The sequence below is a fragment of the Theropithecus gelada genome, chromosome 16 (genome assembly GCF_003255815.1).
Source record: "Theropithecus gelada isolate Dixy chromosome 16, Tgel_1.0, whole genome shotgun sequence".
NCBI lineage: Eukaryota > Metazoa > Chordata > Mammalia > Primates > Cercopithecidae > Theropithecus > Theropithecus gelada.
In genome coordinates this window covers 28198874-28219884 of record NC_037684.1, presented here as the reverse complement: position 1 = coordinate 28219884, position 21011 = coordinate 28198874, and the positions used below count along the sequence as shown (strand labels likewise).

The 21011-nt window shown below is 53.4% G+C and overlaps 1 protein-coding gene across 2 annotated transcripts; it reads right to left on the bottom strand.

The window, feature by feature from the left end:
• Positions 1-3207: 3207 nt before the first annotated feature.
• On the bottom strand, positions 3208-21011 carry RAPGEFL1 (Rap guanine nucleotide exchange factor like 1). 2 transcript variants are annotated; one of them, XM_025363734.1, is made up of 15 exons: positions 20963-21011; positions 16641-16716; positions 13980-14121; positions 13651-13748; positions 9834-9946; positions 9452-9619; positions 8305-8402; positions 8073-8195; positions 7336-7514; positions 7159-7249; positions 6568-6618; positions 6135-6222; positions 5838-5902; positions 5411-5465; positions 3208-5164 (listed from the first exon to the last, which is right to left on the bottom strand). In XM_025363734.1, the coding sequence occupies exons 1-15, from the start codon at positions 21009-21011 to the stop codon at positions 5040-5042; spliced, it is 1521 nt and encodes a 506-aa protein (XP_025219519.1). In that variant the 3' UTR covers positions 3208-5039. The 2 variants fall into 2 exon arrangements, with proteins under 2 accessions (XP_025219519.1, XP_025219518.1); XM_025363733.1 differs by lacking the exon at positions 20963-21011 and adding an exon at positions 19883-20754.

The following is a 21011-nucleotide window of genomic DNA, read 5'->3' as shown; positions in this document are numbered from 1 at the left end:
CATGCCCCTTCCTGGTCAATACTTCCCCCTACCCTATTGAGTAGGCAATATTTTTACTTCTGTCTCCATAGATTAACTTAGCCTGTCTTGAACTTTTTCTTCTTCTTTCTTTCTTTTTTTTTTTTCCGAGATGGAGTCTTACTCTATCGTCCAGGCTGGAGTGCAGTGGCACAATCTCGGCTCACTGCAACCTCTGCCTCCCGGGTTCAAGCAATTCTCTGCCTCAGCCTCCCGAGTAGCTGGGATTACATGGGTGCCCGCCACCATGCCCAACTAACTTTTGTATTTTTTAGTAGAGATGGGGTTTCACCATCTTGGCCAGGCTGGTCTTGCACTCCTGACCCTGTGATCCACAGGTCTCGGCCTCCCAAAGCGTTGGGATTACAGGTATGAGTCACCCTGCTCAGTCTTTTTTTTTTTTTTTTTTTTTTTTTGAGGTGGAGTTTCACTCTTGTTGCCCAGGCTGGAGTTCAGTGGTGTGATCTCAGCTCACCGCAACCTCTGCCTCCTGGGTTCAAGCGGTTCTCCTGCCTCAGCCTCCTGAGTGGCTGGGATTACAGGCATGTGCCACTACGCCCGGCTAATTTTGTATTTTCAGTAGAGTTTCTCCATGCTGGTCAGGCTGGTCTCGAACTCCTGACCTCAGGTGATCTGCCCACCTCGGCCTCCCAAAGTGCTGGAATTACAGGCGTGAGCCACCATGCCCGGCCTATTTTTAATTTTTTTTTAGAGACAAGGTCTCCCTATGTTGCCTGAGTTGGTCTCAAACTCCTGGACTCAAGTGATTCTTCTGCCTCAACCTCCCAAAGTGCTGGGATTACAGGCACAAGACACCATGCTCAGCTACATTTTTTAGTTTTTGTGGAGATGGGGGTCTCACTATGTTGGCCAGACTGGTCTTGAACTCCTGGGCTTAAGAGATCCTCCTACTTCAGGCCCCCAAAGTGCTCAAATTAGAGGTGTGAGCCAACATGCCCAGCCTGTGTCTGGCTTCCTTTAATCAACATTAAGTCTGTGAGATTCATTCATGCAAGTATTAATAATTTGTTCTTTTTTCTTGCTGTATAGTATTCCACCATAAGAATATGCCCCAGTGTATTTGTCCATTCATGTGTTGAAGGATGCTGGGTTTTTTTGTTTTGTTTTGTTTTTTTCCTTCCCTTCCTTCCTTCCTTCCTTCCTTCCTTCCTTCCTTCCTTCCTTCCTCCCTCCCTCCCTCCCTCCCTCCTTCCCTCCCTCCCTCTCTCCTTCTCTCTCTCTTTCTTTTTTTTTTGGAAACATTTTTTGAAACAGGGTCTCACTCTGTTGCTCAGGCTGCAGTGCAGTGGTGCCATCACAGCTCACTGCAGCCTCATTAATTTTTTTTTTTTTTTTTTTTTTTTTGGTAAAGACAGGGTCTCACTATGTTGCCCAAGCTAGTCTTGAACTCCTGGGCTCAAGCGATCCTCCTGCCTCAGCCTCCCAAAGTGCTAGGATTATGGGCTTGAGCCACCATGCCCAGCGTGATTGTTGCTTTTGAAAGAACACCCTGGCTGCTATGTGGAAATCACACTGGTGGCAGGTAGGGATGGATCGGAGAGAGGAAGCTGACAGACCACGTAGGAGGCTGGGAACATATGAAGGTGGTTTGGACTAGTGTGGTCACAGGGGAGTCACAGAGAAGTGGATCACTCAGAAAATGCTCTGGAATTGTAGCTGATGGGACTGGCTGAGATGAATGAGGGGTGGGAGAAAGAGGCACCAATGATGAGTCCTATATTTTTGCCTTGAAAACTTGGGTGCGTGGGCTGGGCGCGGTAGCTCACGCCTGTAATCCCAGCACTTTAGGAGGCTGAGGCAGGCGGATCACCTGAGGTTGGGAGTTCAAGACCAGCCTGACCAACATGGAGAAACCCCGTCTCTACTAAAAATACAAAATTAGCTGGGTGTGGTGGCCTGTAATCCCAGCTGCTAGGGAGGCTGAGGCAGGAGAATTGCTTGAACTCAGGAGGCGGAGGTTGTGGTGAGCCGGAAAGCACGCCATTGCACTCCAGCCTGGGCAACAAGAGCAAAACTCCATCTCAAAAAAAACAAAAAGAAAAGAAAACTTTGGCGGGTGGCTGGGCAGTGGCGCACGCCTGTAATCCCAGCACTTTGGGAGGCCAAGGTGGGTGGATCACTTGAGGTTAGGAGTTTGAGATCAGCCTGGCCAACATGGTGAAACCTCGTCTCCATTAAAAATACAAAAATTAGCCGGGTGTGGTGGCCTGTGCCTGTAATCCCAGCTACTCAGGAGGCGGAGGCAGGAGGATCACTTGAACCTGGGAGGCAGAGGTTGCAGTGAGCCAAGATTGCACTCCAGCTTTGGCAACAGAGCGAGAAAACCTGGGTGGATGAGAGGACCATTTTTCTGAGATGCAGAAGATTGAGGCAGAAACAGATGTGAATGCGGAAGATTGAGGGCCCAGGCATAGCTATTTGAGTGTATGATGTCTTCTGGAACTCAGGCTATCATTTGAGCCTAACGCTAGGCTTTCTGCGCCCTATACTCTTAGTAGTACTGGTAAATATTGGTTGTGTGAACAGTGCATGCTGTCTGCAGGGACAGACCTGGGTTAAGGGGCCAGTGCCCTCACTAGTAATTATTCTGGGACTGTTCTGCCTCCATCTTCTACCTCACAGGATTAGAATTAAACGTGATCTATTTATGCCACCTGGAACATGTATGAACTAAAACATCCCCTCTTCTGAGTTCCAGGCATTATGTGACATGTCGTGAGGTTGGCCTCTTTTCCTCTCACCCACATTTTCTTTCTTTCTTTTTTTTTTTTTTAAGGCAGAGCCTTGCTCTGTTGCCCAGGCTGGAGTGCTATTGAGCCTTGCAACCTCCGCCTCCTGAGTTCAAGCTAGTCTCCTGCCTCAGCCTCCCAAGTAGCTGGGATTACAGGAATGCACCACCACGCCTGGCTAATTTTTGTATTTTTAGTAGAGACAGCGTTTCACCATGTTGGCCAGGCTGGTCTCGAACTCCTGACCTCAGGTGATCTGCCCGCCTCGGCCTCCCAAAGTGCTGGGATTACAAGCAAGCATGAGCCACTGTACCCAGCCACCCACATTTTCAAAGTCTCTCCAAAACAGCCCTGCTCCTGGCAGCACTGGGGGGTCATCCCCTCTCCCCTCCCTCAGCCCTTCCACAGCCTCAAAGAAAACAGAATGGAGAACAGCAGACAGGTTGATTCATAGACTTTATCGGCTTCTTTTCCACCCAGCAGTTTCTGCAATGACAACTGCGCCTGTACAATACACATGGTTCACTCTGTTAAAGCTGCAGGGCAAGGGGAGGGGGCTGGGGGGTCCCTGGGCAGGCATCAAGGTTAGGGGTGAGCAGCAGCAAAGACTGGGCCAGTGTGTCCCAGTATTCGACCCAGAGGGTGGTGGCAGCTGGAGTTCCAAGGCTGCTGGAAGGGGTCAGGAGGAAGGCTGGGAAGCTGGGGGCCGCAGGGAGAGGAGAGTGCATCAGCAGTAGCAGGGAGGGGGCAGGGAACAGGAGGGGGCCCATGGGACACTGTCAGGGCAAGAGGGCATGGGGCACAGTGCCTGCCTATGTTCATAGAGGATTTCTGCCACAGGAACAAGACAGATCACTGTATAAAAGGGTCTGTACAACATTACCTATGATACAATGTTCACATATGATACAAGGCTCTTTCCCTCTTTGAGTTTTAAAAAATAAATGTACAATTCCAGAACTTTGGGTAAAAAATATATACACCCTCATAGCAGGAACAGCAGCTGCTTTTGCTACTGCTATTGCTGCATCTTCAAAAGGGAAAGAGGTGGTGCCAGAAAGAAGGGTGAGGCTGTGCCAGGAAACCTCACCCAGTAGCTGCCAGGAGCCCCTGCAGCCCTCAGGCCTTGAGGCTGGTGATGGGAGGGAGGGGAGCAGAGGTAATAAAGGCCTTGCCAGAGTCCGGTGGCGCCTTTACAGTCTCCGCCATCCCCCTCCCCCACTTTGGGGCTGCCTGCCCCAGGTATAGGGATCCACCCCACCCCAGCTCTATGGGGAGGACAAAGGAGGAGTCAAGACAGGGAGAGGGACAGAGACCATGTTGTTGGTGTCAGACACATGAGTCAGAAGGGGGATGCCAACTCCCTCCTTAGCAGTTAGATACCCCAAAAAGCAGGAATGTGGGCAGCAGACACCCCTAGCTCCTGATACTGCTCTACCCCAGCCCACTGCAAGGCAGGGGGAGGGTCCTCTAGGCAGCTGAGGCCTGTGTTTCCCTGAGCATCTTTTACCCTCTCATCAGAGTCCATTCCCGGACCTTCCAGAGGCCTGAGTGGGGGACTTGCAAGGGCTGATGGGTAACCCCTCCTACCTGCTGCCACTCCCTGCCCTGAAAAGCAGCTTGGCTCACCAGCCTGGGCATGCAGGGTAGCATGAGGAGCTGAGCAGGGAGTGTGGGGGTGGAGAAAGCACCCCGTACCATCCAGGGGCAGAGTAGACAAGGGTAGCACCAAACAGAAGGACCCCTCCCCAGTACACCCAACATCCGCCCTCAATTACCAGATGCACTCCTGCTCCCTAAAAGGAGACATACACACACACACACACACACAGCAACATAATATTCCTTGGGGTCCCAGCCCTGACCAGGAAGAAGCTGGACAGGTGGTGGAGAAGGCTGCCAATCCCTCCCACAATCCCACTCTGCAAGGCAGAAGGGTGGGCGGCATTCTTTCCTGCTGGGAAGAGGAAGTTGGAAGCTCCACCCCCAGAACAGATCTCGATGGGAGGGATAGAGGAAGGAGCTTTCTGCCCCCTTTCTCAGAGGGGACAGGAACCAGCAAAGTGTAGTTTTGGCTTGAAGGAGCAATGGGGAGAGGACTTCAGCAGGATGAACAGACTTATGGGTCCAGGGCTAAATCCATCCAACTCTTTCCTGTGAAGCAGGAAGTTGCTCCATGGGAAAGATGTCAGATGTTGGTTGAGACATCGTGCAAAGTGCTTGAGTGCCAGGTGCCCAAGGATCTGGCGGGTCTGACTGGAGCCTCCACTCTCACTGACTATTCGCCTCCAGCTTGTAGGAGAGCTCGAAGAGGAGGTTCTGGTTGTCGATGACCTGAAACTGGCGCACGTAGGCCTTGGTCTGCAGGTGATGGGGGGATGCCTCCATGTCCAAGCCTAGTGGGTAAAGAGGGAGAGGGAGTCAGGTTCCCAGCCTCCCTTTTTCCTCTACACACACACCGGGCAGAGGATCAGGCTGTGGACTGAGACAGATGTTGGGCAAGAAGGCCTCTGCAGAGGCAAGGACAGAATGGGGAACCAGCAAGTGTACGGAAATACACATTTGGACAGGGAGTTCTGCCCTGAACCCTCCCATTCAGTCAAAGCTCTACCTGTACTGCTTTCAGTACCCTGGGTACTCACAAAGGGGCCGGCTCCGGTATTTGCGGATTGTTCTCACTTTTTCGGCCACTGAATGCTGGGAGATGACAAGGAATGAGCCCTGAAAGGGGCAGAGAAAGAGGCTCCCCCTCTTATGCTCCCCCTCCGCCATTCTCCAACTCTGCTTTACTCCCTCCAGTCTCCAATTCTGGAGGGTCTCTGAAGGACCAAAGGAGTGGGTGTAACAGAGTGCCAGGTGAGGGGGAGGTGGAGTTGCCCCCAAGCTGCCTGTCAGCTCTGCCACCCGTGGGTGGGTTGCCACAGTGATGCCACCAGGGAGACAGTCAAGAGTCTGTTAGGCAAGCTGGGCACTTGGAGGAAGGCTGCTATTTTTGGGAGGTGATGAGAGAGGGAGAGGATGCAAGCCCCTCACTTGTGGGACTAGAGGTTTGCAGTGCCACTCACTCACCAGCTTCTCAATGTTCACCAAACCATCTACAAGGGTCTTACTCCCTTCGTGCAGAAAAGTCAGATCTAGGGGATGTGGAGAGAATCCAATGTGAGGAAAGGATAAGAGAGGAGGTCCAAAGGGGCCCCTGCACCTGAGGACCCCGCTCTTCCCCAGAACCCACTGTGTCTGGGGTGGGGGGCTCCTCTCCAGGCGGATACTCAGGGCTGAGTCGAGAGGGGGCTGGAAGTCTGAAGCGGGATATAGGAGAAGGGAAGCATGGGTGGAAGCAGCACAGCTTGGGAGTTACTCTCTCACCTTTGAGGATCAGAGGCACGAAGGGAATCACAGGGGGCTTCATTTTGGAGATCACTTCTCGGTAGCTTTTGTGGTTCCTGCAGGGGTCCTAGTATTCCACAGGAGAGAGATCAAGGGACAGACTGGCCAATGTGTCCCAAAGATGTCCCCAGCTTCCTCCCTCACCCCCTGCCCTGTATACATTCCTCATCAGATAGGGGTACTGGGGGTTTTCTAATGGTGTGGTGGGGAGGGGCCTGACTACTCCCCCTTTACTTCAAGAAACACAGGGGCGCAATCCTTCCACCCTCCCCCTCCAGCATGGTAAGGAGGGTGGGGGTCGCACACACACCCTAAACACCTTGAAAGGAAAGCTCGAGGAAGGGGGTTTATGGGAACAGAGGGTTTCTGGGCTCTAAGTCCAAGAGCAGAAGAAAGAGCCAAACCCACTCACCGTCAGGTTCTCAAATTTGCGGAACAAGTTCTTGAATTTCCCTGGCAGCTTCTGCAGAGTTTGAAGGAAGGAGAAGGGATATCAGAGTGGAGCTCCTTGGGTTACATGGGAGCCTCGGATTAATTCTCCCTGTTGGAGGGCAAAAGGGCCTGCATGGCTTGTAGGGGGCTGGGAAGCTGGTGGGTGGGGAAATGAAGTCAGGCCTTGGCTAAGTCTAGAAGCTTGAAACAGCCCAGAGGAATTCATTATTCTGGGGAAGGCCAGGTCTCTCTTATGTAGGTGCTTTGTACAAAGATGGCCCCACTGACTATGGCTGAAAATCAGCCCAACTCCCACAGCCAAGTCTGCGACCTGACCTGGCCAAGGGCTGCCTGCTGCGACTCAGGCGGGATCCTGGCTTTTCACTCATTTGCACAAAGACAGGGTCCATTAGCCAAGCTGTGCGCCCTGGGGTTGCGTATGCCAGAAGAGGGCGCCTCTCTCCAATTGGCACAAAGACTCCCACCAGGCCAGCGGCCGTCCCGAGAGGACGCAATTCGGGGAGCCCGGGATGCCCAGATCCCCAGGTAGGAACGGGAGGGGTCTCATCACCTCCCAGGTGAGTCGAAGGCGACTGACAGCAGCGTTGTCCAGCCCCATGACCACGGCGTAGAAAGACAGCAGGTCCTGGTTCTGCTTGCAGCTGCGGGGGTGGGAGGCGGGGTCAGGGGCGGGCGGCGGCGCGGGCCTCGGGCCTGGGCTCCCCCTCCCGCCGACGGCCGCACTCACAGGGCCGCGATCTTGATGAACTTCTTGAGCAGCTGCGCGCGCTTGCCCGGGGCCTCGCAGAGCAGCACTTCGGTGGCCACCCAGTGCGTGACCTCGCTGCAGCGCTGCAGCAGCAGCTCCAGGTTGGCCGTCTCCCGGCGGCCACGCTCCCCGTGGAACACGTAGTCCACGAACTCCAGCTGCACCCACGGCAGCGGAGAGGCGGCCAGGGCGCCCGGCAGTGAGGGGAGTGGGTGGGAAGATGGCAGTGCAAGGCGATGAGGAGCGAAAGGCAGGAGGGCGGGGGCGGAAGGGGTGGAAAATAGAAAAATAGAAGGGACAGGAGGCGGCAAAGATGCGGAAAAAGAAAACAACCAGCATTAATAATATTTCACCAGCTACCGAGCACTTACTAGGTGCCAGGCAAGCGCTCACGGCTGACATCCTCAAGACAACCATCTGCTAGGCATTATTGTCTCTGCCTTATTTTATTTCTTTAATGGTGAATATTTTAAAAACACAAATCCTGGGTCAGGTTCTGTGTAAGCAGCACTTGGGCCCTGAGCCACTCTGCTCTGAGGTCTCTCTCTCTCTGCGATTTTTTTCAGATGGGGGAACAAAGAGAGGTTACGGCCATGCGTTGCCCAAGGGCTTGCTGCAAGTGAGCCTTGAACCAGGACGTTGTGCTGCGAACACCGTCTCCCAATGGCACATTTCTCCCTCCAGCCCCCCAGCACAGCGCCAGCCTCGGTCCCCACCTCGTGCACACATCGGAACAGCTCCCAGTGGAAAGCAGTTAGGTGGTTGGCAACCTCCTCAGGCTCCACTCGGTGGATCTCCGTGTCTCCAGGGGAGACCTGGATCTCCTCGGGGAGGGGCACCTGGTGGCAGGCAGGGGTATAGGAGCTGGGCTCCTGGTGGCAGGATGAGGGATTGCTCACAGCCCCCCTCAGCCCCTCCATTCCAGCCAAGGCCTTGGGAAGTTCTTACCAGAGCCTCATAGCTGTCCCGAGTACAGGCAAACAGGTGGCTATTGATGCCCAGTGTGGTGAAAACACAGTCCTCAGTGGGCTGGAGAAGGACCTTCTCTGCAGGAGAAAGAGCTGCTCATCCTCAGCCCCTGCTGCCTGGACCCTCACACACACCCCACACTTGGCTCTGTCCTATCCAAAAACTCCTCACCCCACACTGACACATTGTAGACGAATGGAACTCATATTATCACCAGTTTATGCCATATTTATCTGGAATTGGTCAAATGATGATTTCTTTTGCATTTATAACTTTTTTCTACTCCCTTTCTTTCACAGCTTTTCTCTTACTCTGTTGTCCTTGTGACACTGGGAAGGCTGAAATGTTTTCCTACTGTAGAGGAAAACAAAACTTCAGCGACATTGCTGGCTTTCTGCCTTCCCACTCATCCTGTGTGTTTAGCCTGGGAAATGTGGCATCCTTACATACACCGGGAGGTTAAAGGACCAGAACACAATCCATAGGTGAGTGAGGGGCAGCACACAGGTCAGAACCTGAGTCCTAGACCAGGGCATCCCAAACTTTTTTTTTTTTTTTGAGACAGGGTTTTGCTCTTGTTGCCCAGACTGGAGCACAGTGTCACGATCTTGGCTCAATGCAACCTCCGCCTCCGCGGTTCAAGTAATTCTCCTGCCTCAGCCTCCCAAGTAGCTGGGATTACAGGTGCACGCTACCATGCCCAGCTAGTGCCTCCCAAACTTTAGTAGGCATAGGAGTCTCCTAGGGGTCTTGTTCAAATCAGCATTTGAACAAGACCAGCAGGTCTGGGGTGGGGTCTCATATGCTGCATCTCTTTTAGAGACAGAGTCTTGTTATGTTGCCCAGGATGGAGCACAGTGCCTATTCACAGGTGCAATCATAATGTACTACTTTGGATTCCTGGGCTCAAGCAATCCTCCTGAGTAGCCGGGACTGCAGGTTTGCACCACTACACCTAGCAAGATGTTGCATCCTAACAAGCTCCCAGGTGATGCACATGAGGCTTGTCCCAGGACCATACTTTGAGTAGCAAGGGCCTAGAATTCAGTCTCTTCCCCTCCCACAGGGCACTGAGCTTGTGAGTTTCTCCTCTCGGAGGATCAGCCCAGTTCTTCCTGACCCTCACCTCCTGAGGAGGCCACAGCTACCAGGATGAGGGAATCCTCACGCCCCGCGGGCTCCTCTGAATATTGAAGTTTCTCCGTCACAGAACCCAGAATGTCCTGCACAGATGCTGAAAGGCGGCTGCGTATGGTCACGTAAGAGTGGTCAGGCATGTATACGCGGCAGAAGACTGGACGGAAACAGGAAAATGACTTTCAACAGAGGGCAGAGTGGCAGCAGCTGGAACAGTTTCCTCCAGGGTGCTACTGTTCCCCACCTCTGAAGAAGGTCCTGTGAAAGGGGCTGGTTCTACCACCCAGATACCACTGAGGGTGCCCAAGACCCAGAGACATGTCCGCCTGAACCACTCAGGACACCCTGCCCCTCCTAATGCCCACACTTACTCTCATCAGAGCCCCGGAAGGCCACACGGGTCTGCAGACAGGAGTCTATCCGGCGAAAGTGGCGGAAGAGTGGCTTCACCTGCTTGCTGGGTGGCTGACTCTCCTCTGGAATCCTGGCATGGACACAGCTGGGCATCAGCACGCCCTGCCAGGCATATGGACAACCAACACCAAGCAGGCAACATCAAGCAAGAATATCAGAATTGGGTCAAGGATGTACCAGCAACAGTTTCAGAAGGTGGTTAAGGGGGTCAGAAGAGAGGACAATGAGCAGGATGGGATAATTGTCCAAGTAATCCTAATCAAATGCCACCTTTTCCATGAATTCTTCTCTGGTCCACCCCACCCACCAGGAAGGTCACTTTCTTGTCTCAACTACTATAGAACATTGGGATAATGTTTATGTTCACCTCTTATCTCTTCTATGAGATTGAGAGCTTTTGAGGACTGGGATTTGGTTCCTACTGGATATTTTTTCATCCTCCAGGGCCTAGCACACTGCTTGGCACATGGTAGGTAGTAGGTCATCAGCCATTTGCTGAATTTTGCTGAAAATAACTTCACAGTCTGGGAAGGAGATAGACAGGCATCCAGCTACTTCTAAAGCCAGGCAGGAGGCGTTGATGATGTAACAAAGGTACCAGGAGAGTTCTGCTGGTGTGGGGGAAGGAGAAAGCTATTCCTAAAAGGAAGATCTAGGAAGTTTTCATCAAGAAGATAGCATTTGACCTGGGCCTTGGAGGAGAGCAGGAAGAGAAGGAGGTGGAGGCCAGGTGCAGTGGCTCACGCCTATAATCCCAGCACTTTGGGAGGGATTGGGAGGCCGAGGTGGGCAGATCACTTGAGGCCAGGAGTTCAAGACCAGCCTGGCCAACATGGTGAAACCCCGTCTCTACTAAAAATATATAAATTAGCCAGGGCTTGGTGGTGTGCACCTGTAATCCCAGCTACTTGGGAGGCTGAGGCAGAAGAATCGCTTGAACCCGGGAGGCGGAGGTTGCAGTGAGCCGAGATCACACCATTGTACTCCAGCCTGGTGACAGAGCAAGACTCCATCTCAAAAAAAAAAAAAGAAAAAAAAAATGTCTGGGTGCAGAGGCTCACGCCTGTAATCCCAGCACTTTGGGAGGCCAAGGCAGGTGGTCAGGAGATCTAGACCATCCTGGCTAACACGGTGAAACCCCATCTCTACTAAAAAAAAAATACAAAAAATTAGCTGGGCATGGGGGCCGGCGCCGCAGTCCCAGCTACTCAGGTGGTTGAGGCAGGAGGATGGTGTGAACCCAGGAGGCGGAGCTTGCAGTGAGCCGAGATCGCGCCACTGCACTCCAGCCTGGCCGACAGAGCAAGACTCCGTCTCAGAAAAAAAAAAAAAAAGAAAAAAAGAGAAGGGGGTGGGAGGAGGGCATTCTGGCATTCTGGGGTGGACAATATAACGGACCGTGGGATGTTGGAGAGTGCAGGAGTTGAGGTGTTATGGATGGATGGGATGCAGATGAGATGGGAAGGAACAGCAGAAGGCAGAAAGGGAAGGGTATCCAATGCTGGGATGTTTCACTTTCTCTTGGAAGCATGGGGAGCAGGGATGCCTTTGGAACAGGAGCATGAAAGATCTCTCTAGTGTCAGCACAGAGAAGGGAGAGAAGGATGCTAGACCACAAGCTGAGGCCTCCCTAATTGTGCTGGGGACAGAGAAGAGAGGAACTAAAAGAGCAGAATGGATTGATGGATGGATGGATGGATGGATGGATGGATGGATGGATGGATGCAGTGGTGTCCTGAAGCTGGTTCACACTGGCTCACAAGAGCATATTGTTAAGTTCTGGGGAATTTTGCCAACTGTTTTTTAAAGAGCCATTAAAATATAAATAAATAAATATATCTCCATATATAAATATATATGTTTTAAACTTATAGTCAGGCCAGGTATGGTGGCTCAGACTTAGAATCCCAACACTTTGGAGGGCCAAGGTGGGAGGATTGCTGGAGCCCAGCCTGGACAACATAATGAAACCCTGTCTCTATTGAAAAATAATAATACGAATTAATAAATCATACATAAAATTTGTAATCAAATAAGTTATTATAAAAAAAGTTTCCTTCCTGTTGCACTTTTTTTTTTTTTTTTTTTTGAGATGGAGTCTCGCTCTGTCATCAGGCTGGCGTGCAGTGCCACAATCTCGGCTCACTCCTGGGTTGAAGCGATTCTCCTGCCTCAGCCTCCCGAGTAGCTGGGACTACAGGCGCATGCCACCATACCCAGCTAATTTTTGTATTTTTAGTAGAGACGGGGTTTCACCATGTTGGCCATAATGGTCTTGATCTCTTGACTTCGTAATCTGCTCACCTCGGCCTCCCAAGGTGCTGGGATGCGGGGATTACAGGGGTGAACCACCACACCCGGCCCACCTTTTTTTTTTTTTTTTTTCTTGAGACGGAGTCCACTTTGTCACCCAGGTTGGAGTGCAGTGACGCAATCTCAGCTCACTGCAACCTCTGCCTCCCGGGTTCAAGACATTCTCCTGCCTCAGCCTCCTGAGTAGCTGGGACTACAGGCACATGCCACGGTGCCCGGCTAATTTTTCTATTTTTAGTAGAGACAGGGTTTCACCATGTTGGTCAGGCTGGTCTCAAACTCCTGACCTCATGATTCGCCCACCTCGGCCTCCCAAAGTGCTGGGATTACAGGTGTGAGCCACCGCACCTGGCATTTTTTTTTTTTTTTTTTTTTTTTTAGAGATGGAGTCTCGCTCTGTCACCCAGGCTGGAGTGCAGTAAGGTGATCTCAGCTCACTGCAACCTCCGCCTCCTGGGTTCAAGCAATTCTTCTGCCTCAGCCTCCCGAGTAGCTGGGACTACAGGCGCGTGCTACCATGCCCGGCTAATTTTTGTATTTTCAGTAGAGATGGGGTTTCACCATATTGGCCGGGCTGCTCTGAAACTCCTGACCTCGTGTTCTGCCCGCCTCGGCACCCGGCCCTATTTTTTTTTTTTTTTTTTTTGTAGTGAAGACAGGGTTTCACCATGTTAGCCAGGCTGGTCTTGAACCTTAAGTGATCCACCCGCCTTGGCCTCCCAAAGTGCGTGAGCCACCTTGCCCAGCCGTTTCACTACCTTTTACTGCATCTACTATATGGTGGAGATACTACATAATGGCCTGTGCTGCACGTCTCTTCCCAGCTCCTCCTTCAGTGCTGTCACGTTGGTAGCTTGAAATCAGCCATGGTGACAGAGTTTACACTGTAGGAATCAGCAAAAGCTACAAATCAGGGTTCTTTCTCCTGCAGCACTGGTTGTTAAATATTTACCATTACACCACTGGATTATCAGACAAATGAATGGGAGAATGGACAAAAAAGTGACTGGAGACAGCGCTTTGTGCCACCCTCCTGTGAGAGAAAAGAGCTGAAATAAAACCATATTGGAAGCGGGGCACAGTGGCTCACACCTGTATTTCCAGCACTTTCGGAGGCTGAGGGGGGCAGATCACTTGAGGCCAGGAGTTCGAGACCAGCCTGGCCAACATGATGAAACTCATCTCTACAAAAAGTACAAAAATTAGCCAGGCAGGGTGCACCCCTGTAATCCCAGCTACTCAGGAGGCTGAGGCATGAGAATCACTGGAACCCAGGAGGTGGAGGTTGCAGTGAGCCTAGATTGCGCCACTGCTCTTCAGTCTGGGCAACAGAGTAAGACTGTCTCAAAACAAACAAACAAGCAAATCCATATTGGAGCCAATAGGCCAGAGGCAGCCCCTGTAGTAGAGGAACGCAGGGAACCTCTTTCCTGTTCCCACCCCTGCCCCACTCCCCCTCACTTTAGTTCCACCGTCTCCACCAGCTGGTGCAGCCTCAGAGTGTCCTCTCGGAGGCCCTGGTAAAGGGACTCGTCCTTCATAATTAGCAGGTATAGATCCTGGAGAGAGGAGGACAAAGAAGGTGAAGGAAGGGGTCTCATCCCAAGGGCTACTCTCTGCAGGGGCCAGGCAAGGTCTCCATGCCTTTGAGCACAGGAGAGTCATATAAGCTAAAGCCCCCTGGCATCTCTTCCTTCCAGGAACCCAGCATAAGAAGTACGGCTCCTTCACAGGGGCCCCCTTCCAGAGCTAATAGCCTGTTTACCCACCTTCTCTTCCCCCAGGCCCACCTTGATGATGTGGCCGGCCCCCTCTTCCTCTTGAAGCAGCCCCTGGTAGGTGTCCAAGAAATGGAGAAGCATGGCTAGACAGGCCTGCTTCCGGCCCAGCCCCTCAGGGCCCTCCATGCCTCCTGCCCGAACAAAGCTGACCCTTAAGTTAAGAAAAATCCCTAGGCAAGCAGACCTGAGGAACTGAGAAGCAAGATGGGAGGCTAGGCTGGGTGCAGTGGCTCACGCCTATAATCCCAGCAGTTTGGGAGGCCGAGGCAGGCAGATCACCTGAGGTCAGGAGTTCGATACTGGTCTGGCCAACATGGTGAAACCATGACTCTACTAAAAATACAAAAATTCGCCGGGCATGGTGGTGGGTGCCTGTAATCCCAGCTACTCCGGAGGCTGAGGCACAAGAATCGCTTGAAACCGGGAGGCAGAGGTTGCAGTGAGTCGAGATAGGGCCATTGCACTCCAGCCTGGGTGACAGAGGGAGACTCTCTGTCAAAAAAAAAAAAAAAAAAAAAAAAGGAAAAAAGCCCAGGGGCGGTGGCTCACACCTGCAGTCCCAGCACTTTGCAAGGCTGAGGCAGGTGGATCACTTAAGGTCAGGAGTTTGAGACCATCCTGGTCAACATGGTGAAACCTTGTCTCTACTAAAAATACAAAAATTAGCCGGGTATGGTGGCAGGAACCTGTAATCCCAGCTACTTGGAAGGCTGAGGCAGGAGAATCTCTTGAACCCAGAAGGCGGAGGTTGCAGTGAGCCAAGGTCATGCCATTGCACTCCAGCCTGGGCAATAAGAGCAAAACTCCATCTCAAAAGAAAGAAAGAAAGGTGGAAGGCTAAATTGCCCCCAAATATTCTCTAGATTTGGGGCCAGAAAGAAAGGAGTTTCAGGGGTCCTGGAGCCAAGACCTCCTAATGCCCCAGCCTAGGCTTTTGCTTAGGGTAGATAGTGATGACCACTTGACCACATCCAGCTCCTGCAGGTTAGACAGGTTAGATTTTCACTTGAGGATAACCTGCCCAGACCCTTCCAACCTCTGGCCAGCCCAGGGCCTGGAGCTCACAGTGCACCTAATAAAGGCCAATGGTGTTTACCACAAACCTGACTATACCTCACTGGAAGGCCTGGTGTTTCTAAGACAGCTTGTTACTTTATTTGTTTGTTTATTTAAGAGGGAGTCTGGTTCTGTTGCCCAGGCTGGAGTACAATGGCACGATCTCAGCTCACTGCAACCTCTGCCTCCTGGGTTCAAGCGATTTCTCCTGCCTCAGGCTCCCGAGTTGCTGAGACTACTAGGTGCCCGCCACCAAGCCCGGCTAGTTTTTTGTATTTTAGTAGAGACGGAGTTTGACCTTGTTGGCCAGGCTGATCTCAAACTCCTGCCCTCAAGTGATCTACCCGCCTCAGCCTCTCAAAGTGCTGGGATCCAAAAGCATGAGCCACTGCACCTGGCCAAGAGCCTGTAACATTGTACTCAATGGTCTGACATTTACAATTAGGTCTTAAAATAACTCTGTGAGAGGCCCATGCTTACATGAGACCCTATGAATAGCCCATCCAGCGGCTCCTCTCTAGCAGACCCTACTGAAGCACAACCGTGGCCTGATGTTTACATCAGACCCCAGCATAACTCACTGGGCAACCAGATGTTTTAGAGCAATAATTCAGTGGGGATAGAGGCACCCTTAGTAGAAAAATAACACCGTGGCTGGGTGCAGTGGCTCACGCCTGTAATCCCAGCACTCTGAGAGGCCAAGGCAGGCAAACCACTTAAGGTCAGGAGTTCGAGACCATCCTGGGCAACATGGTGAAACTCCGTCTCCACCAAAAAATACAAAAAGTAGCCAGGTGTGGTGGTGTGCTCCTGTAGTCCTCAGCTACAGGGGAGGCTGAGACAGGAGAATCACTTGAACCCAGGAGGCAGAGGTTGCAGTGAGCCGAGATCACACCACTGTACTCCAGCTTGGATGACAGAGCAAGACTCCATCTCAAAATAAATAAATAAATAAATAAATAAATAAATAAATAAATAAATAACACCTTTCATTTGTACAGGGCTCTGCAGCCTCCAAAGCACTCCCATATCTGCTATCAGAGTGATCTTCATAGCAGCTCATAAATAGGCAGGGCAGGTGCTATTTACCTCCATTTTACAGAAGAGGTAACTGAGTCCCCACAAGGTTAGGTAATCTGTCCAAGTCACACAGCTGATGAGTAGAAAAGCTGGGACTGAAACCCAGGTATGTTTTCTTTTCTTTTCTTTTTTTTTTTTTTTTTGAGACAGAGTCTCACTCTGTCGCCCAGTCTGGAGTGCAGTGACGCGATCTCGGCTCACTGCAACCTCCGCCTCCTGGGTTTGAGTGATTCTCCTGCCTCAGCCTCCCAAGTAGCTGGGGTTACAGGTGTGTGGCACCATGCCTGGCTAATTTTTTCTATTTTTAATAGAGATGGGGTTTCACCATGTTGGCCCGGCTGGTCTCGATCTCCTGACCTCAGGTGATCCACCCACCTTGGCCTTTCAAAGTGCTGGGATTACAGGCGTGAGCCACCACACCCAGCCCCAGGTATGTTTCCTAGGGGAGAGTTTAGGCTCTGAGATTGCATGTGGGATGGAGGGAGTGGCTCCCTTCTGACCTCTCCTTTTACAAACTCCACAAAAGGATATTACTGGTGTAGCTCCTGCAGAAATTTCTCCGTCGGGAGGAAGAGAGAATGGGTAAGGACAATGTCATCCAGCAGGATATCTGTAAAGATCAGTGGGCACCACGGATGTCAGGAAGGCACTTCCAGAATGAAACTGGAAATGCAGTGCCTCCTTCTCTTGCAAGTTCTCTTTAGCCAGGCTGGAGCCCCAGCCACCTGCCCCGTCATGCTCTGCACACACGCACACACACATGTGTAAAGGTTCTGGGCAGCCGCTGCGGGGGTGGGTTTGGCAGCTGCCAAGGCAGCTGAAGGGAAGGGGGGGGCGTGCCTTTGATGGCCATGTGCACTTCTCTTCAGAGTATGTGGGAAGTTGGTCAGATAACACACCAAGCCTGAGTTCTGCCTGAAAAAAGAAGTAGCCCACAGAAGATTCTCTAGACAAAGAGTATTTCCAAACACAGAGGTTAGCATCAGTGGGGAGTGTGTGTGTGTGTGTGTGCGCGCGCGCGTGTGTATCCCTCTTCTCCTCCCCATTCCCTACCTAACAGCTTTGAGTTCTAACTAGGCAGGTGGGAACCAGCCTGACTGGAAGAGACTGCCATTGCTTTGATCCCAGAACCTTTAAATAGAAATCCTGTGTCCTTTAGGTGCCCAGAGACAGAAGGGTTAATGATGGAATGGTGAAGGGGAGCGGCTCCTCTCACCACCCCTTTCCCCTCCACACCCCCGTCTGGGCCTGGCTCAGCCAGTCAGCCGGGTACAAGGTCGCCCTGACTTGCAGCCAGCCCTGGGGTGGGGCAGGGCCGCCTGGCACACACAGACAGGCAAGGTGCAGGGAGGGAGCCAGGTGTCCTCACCAGGACAGGTTAGGGCCAGGTCCCCAGGCACGGTCCCAGGACAAAACCAAGACTTCTGACCGCCTTTGGTTCACTATCCCCTGTGGTCAGTTCTAGCAACGATTTCATTTCGCAAATGTGAAACTGAGGCCCAGAGCTGGGAGGGACTTGCCTGGAGCTGGAATAAGAACCTAGAACCCGAGGCAAGCAGAGTGTTAGGGTAAAACCTAGTGGTCAGAGGGGGCTGCTTGGACGTTGGAGAGGCTTTGGTAGGTTAAGAGTAACTTCTGTAAGTTCTCTCCTCCCACACACCCTGGGAGGAGACCAGGATGACTTGAGAACATTGGTTTTATTGGAGAACATCAGAGTGGCAGGTTAAGCTGATTCTCATTCACCCTGAGACTGGTTTGGAATTTCCCAAACCAGTTACTCTGGGAATCAAGGCTGCCAGATAACATGGGTGACATTTCAGGAGTCTTACCCCAAGGGAGAATGAGCAGAGCATGTGGCACCAGGCCCCTGTAAATGGGGAAAGACAGTTTCTCCCTTTTCCTCCCTGCCCAGCTACCCTGCTGTGTTCTTACAATGAGTCAGCCCCCAGCTCTGACCCCCAGCTTCAGGGATGGGGGTGAGGAAACGAGAGGCCTGACATCCTTCATAGACTTTATCTCACAGGATTCCTAAGCTGTAGCAAAGGAAGAGTAAGATGGAGCAGAGTGGAGGAGATGCTGATATGGGGGCCACAGTTGGGCATCTGCCTTTTCCAAGGCAGGCTCTGGGCCAATGTACAGCCTCCCTAGGGAATGTGTCATAGAGACACAGGGTGTGTGGTGTAGGCGGGAAGTTATGGTTAGGAGAGCTGTGTGTGTCTGATATTTTTCTAATTAAATCCAAAAGGTGTCAGCTCCCCAGGACAACTACAGTCTGCGCCAAAGGAGAGGACCCAGGTCTTGAGAAGGATCTAGGAGAGTGGAGCCCCCCTCCACACATCTAGGTTGGGGTTCCCTGCCGAGGGCTGAGAGCAAGTGTGAAAGCCCTCAGCATTAGGGTCTCAGCCAGGGTTCCCAAACCTCAGACCCTCCTGGGCTTAGTGCAATGCCTAGAGCTAGACCTAGAGACCCCTAGGTCTTCTACCTCAGCCACTAACCAGCCATTTGGGGCCTTGGTTTCCTCAAAGGCCCCTTAGTAGGGGTGCTGAAAGGGAATGGTGAAATAGTATCATCATTTAGGGAATAAGCTTCTCAGGGTGTGGTGATTATGTTTTAAAGAGGCCGTGTGCCAGGTCCAGTGGCTCATGCCTGTTATCCCAGCACTTTGGGAGGCCGAGGTGGTGGTGGGGCGGGGGTGAATCACGAGGTCAGGAGTTCAAGACCAGCTTGGCCAAGTTGGTGAAACCCTGTCTCTACTAAAACTACAAAAATTAGCCAGGCTGGTGGCTCATGCGTGAAATCCCAGCACTTTGGGAGGCCAGGGCAGGCAGATCACGAGGTCAGGAGATCGAGACCATCCTGGCTAACACAGTGAAACGCTGTCTCTACTAAAAATACAAAAATTAGCCAGGCGTGGTGGCACGCGCCTGTAGTTCCAGCTACTCGGGAGACTGAGGCAGGAGAATCGCTTGAACCTGGGCGGTGGATGTTGCAGTGAGCTGAGATCGCACCACTGCACTCCAGCACTCCAGCCTGGGTGAGAGTGAGACTATGTCTCAAAAAAAAAAAAAAAAAAAAAAAGCTGTGTGCTGAGGCCTGCCACCAAAAGGGAAGAGTGGAAGCTGGAGGCGCTTGGATGCCCTGGATGCTCCAGGGCCCTGATGCCGACCCAGCCACCTCTCCCCTTCCAGACACCTTCTGAGTCTACCCCAAGAAGAACACTATCCCCCCCACCAAACTGCTAAGGACAAGGCATCCCTTTGCTGATGCCTAAAAGGCAGCTTGGGGCCTGTGCCTGTCTGGCACTTCCTCCTGGGGTGGGCCAGCCTGCGCTGTGCAGGCCTCTGAACAGTCAGGGACCCCAGGGTTTTCAGGGCTCAAGCACCTCTGGCGGGTGGCATGGCTGCGCTGGGCAACTTCCATCTTAATGTGTCAGGCCCTAATTTGGAGCCACAGGAGGAGGTATTCAACATCAGGGACCCATGGGAGTCAGTGGCTACGATGCCCAGGGGAAAGGAAGGGTGACTGAAGGAGAGTAAGAGGCAAGAGGCTCAGTTGCTTCTCCAGATGGGGGTGAGGCTGCTGTAGGGAGGAAGGTGGGTACTGCCCTCCTCTTCCGCGGGAGGGTCTGTGCCTCCGCTAGGCCCCTAGCCGGCTTCCGCGGACCACTCAACCCCATAACCAGGCCTCAGCACGGTGCCACCCCCACGCTCCAAGGGCAAGGAAGAGGAGCTGGGACCAGCCCCTGCTCCGGGTGTTCAAGCCCACTGGCTCCTTACCTGAGGCGCCGCTGTCCCTGGTGGCCCCTCCAGCAAGCCGCTCCAGAACCCGGTTCAGAAGATGCTCCGGCCGCTCGGGGGCGCCCAGGGGGGCCCAGGGCGGCGAAGTCAAGGGCTCGCCCGGGGACAGCTCGTCAGATGAGTAGGAGGAAGGGGAGCGCAGGGGCCCCCCTCCCCCGAGCGGCCCGGGCCCTGGCACCTCCTCCAGCTGCAGCCAGCAGGGCCCCCCGCTGCCCGGCTCCTCCGCGACCCCCGCTGGCTCTCCCCCTTCCTCCTCAGGAGGCGGCTCCAGCCCCAGCTCGGCGGGGGGCTCCCGGAGGAAAGCGGGGAGCAGCAGGCGAGACACGCTCTGACGCCGCTGCAACGACCGCGGTCCCCCGGCTGGACAGCCGCCCCCGCCGGGTCCCCCACCCCCTCCAGGCCCACCGTAGCTCCCCGGACCCCCGCCGGGACCTCCCGCCACCGTTCGGCCCGCCAGCTGCGACGTCTGCTTCTTCAGAAATTTCTCCAGCGGCTTCATGCCCCCCCCCGCCCCTCTCCTAGGGGCCGCCGGGGGACCCAGGTGTCCCAGGCGCGGGCGGGGGGGCGGACGGGGACACGATGCTCAGAGCTGGAGGAGCAGAGGACCGTGCCAGGAGCCGGACTGGGGGCCAGAGGTGCCGAGCCTCGCTGGCCAGAGTCCAGTGGCCAGTAGCCGGGGGAGGTGCCAGAAGGAAGGAGTGCCCGCTCTCAGCAACCCCCCATGCCGGCTGCAGCTGGCACGCGGCCCGAAGAGTGGGCAGGCTGCGGGGCCGGTGCCCCCGGCTCTGCGCTGCGGCGGCAGAAGCAGCGGGCCGAGCGCAAGGCTGAGAGGACGCGGCGGCGGCTGCGCTCCTGGCCGTGAGGAGGGGGAAGGTGGCAGAGCTGAGACCGCGCCCCCTCCTCCGGTCCCCGCCCAGTCCCCGCCCCTGCCCTTCCTCGGCCCGCCCCCGCGCCGCACGAGGCTTGAACTCGCGCGCTGGGGTTGACCACGAGGGAAACAGTAAGGGACTTGGGTTCTGAGCAGAAGAAATTAAGGGCAAAGGTAAGGCAGAGATTTACCAATGGGGAAGGATTCTTGGCTCAAGGGATAACCGGGTCTCAGCATCAT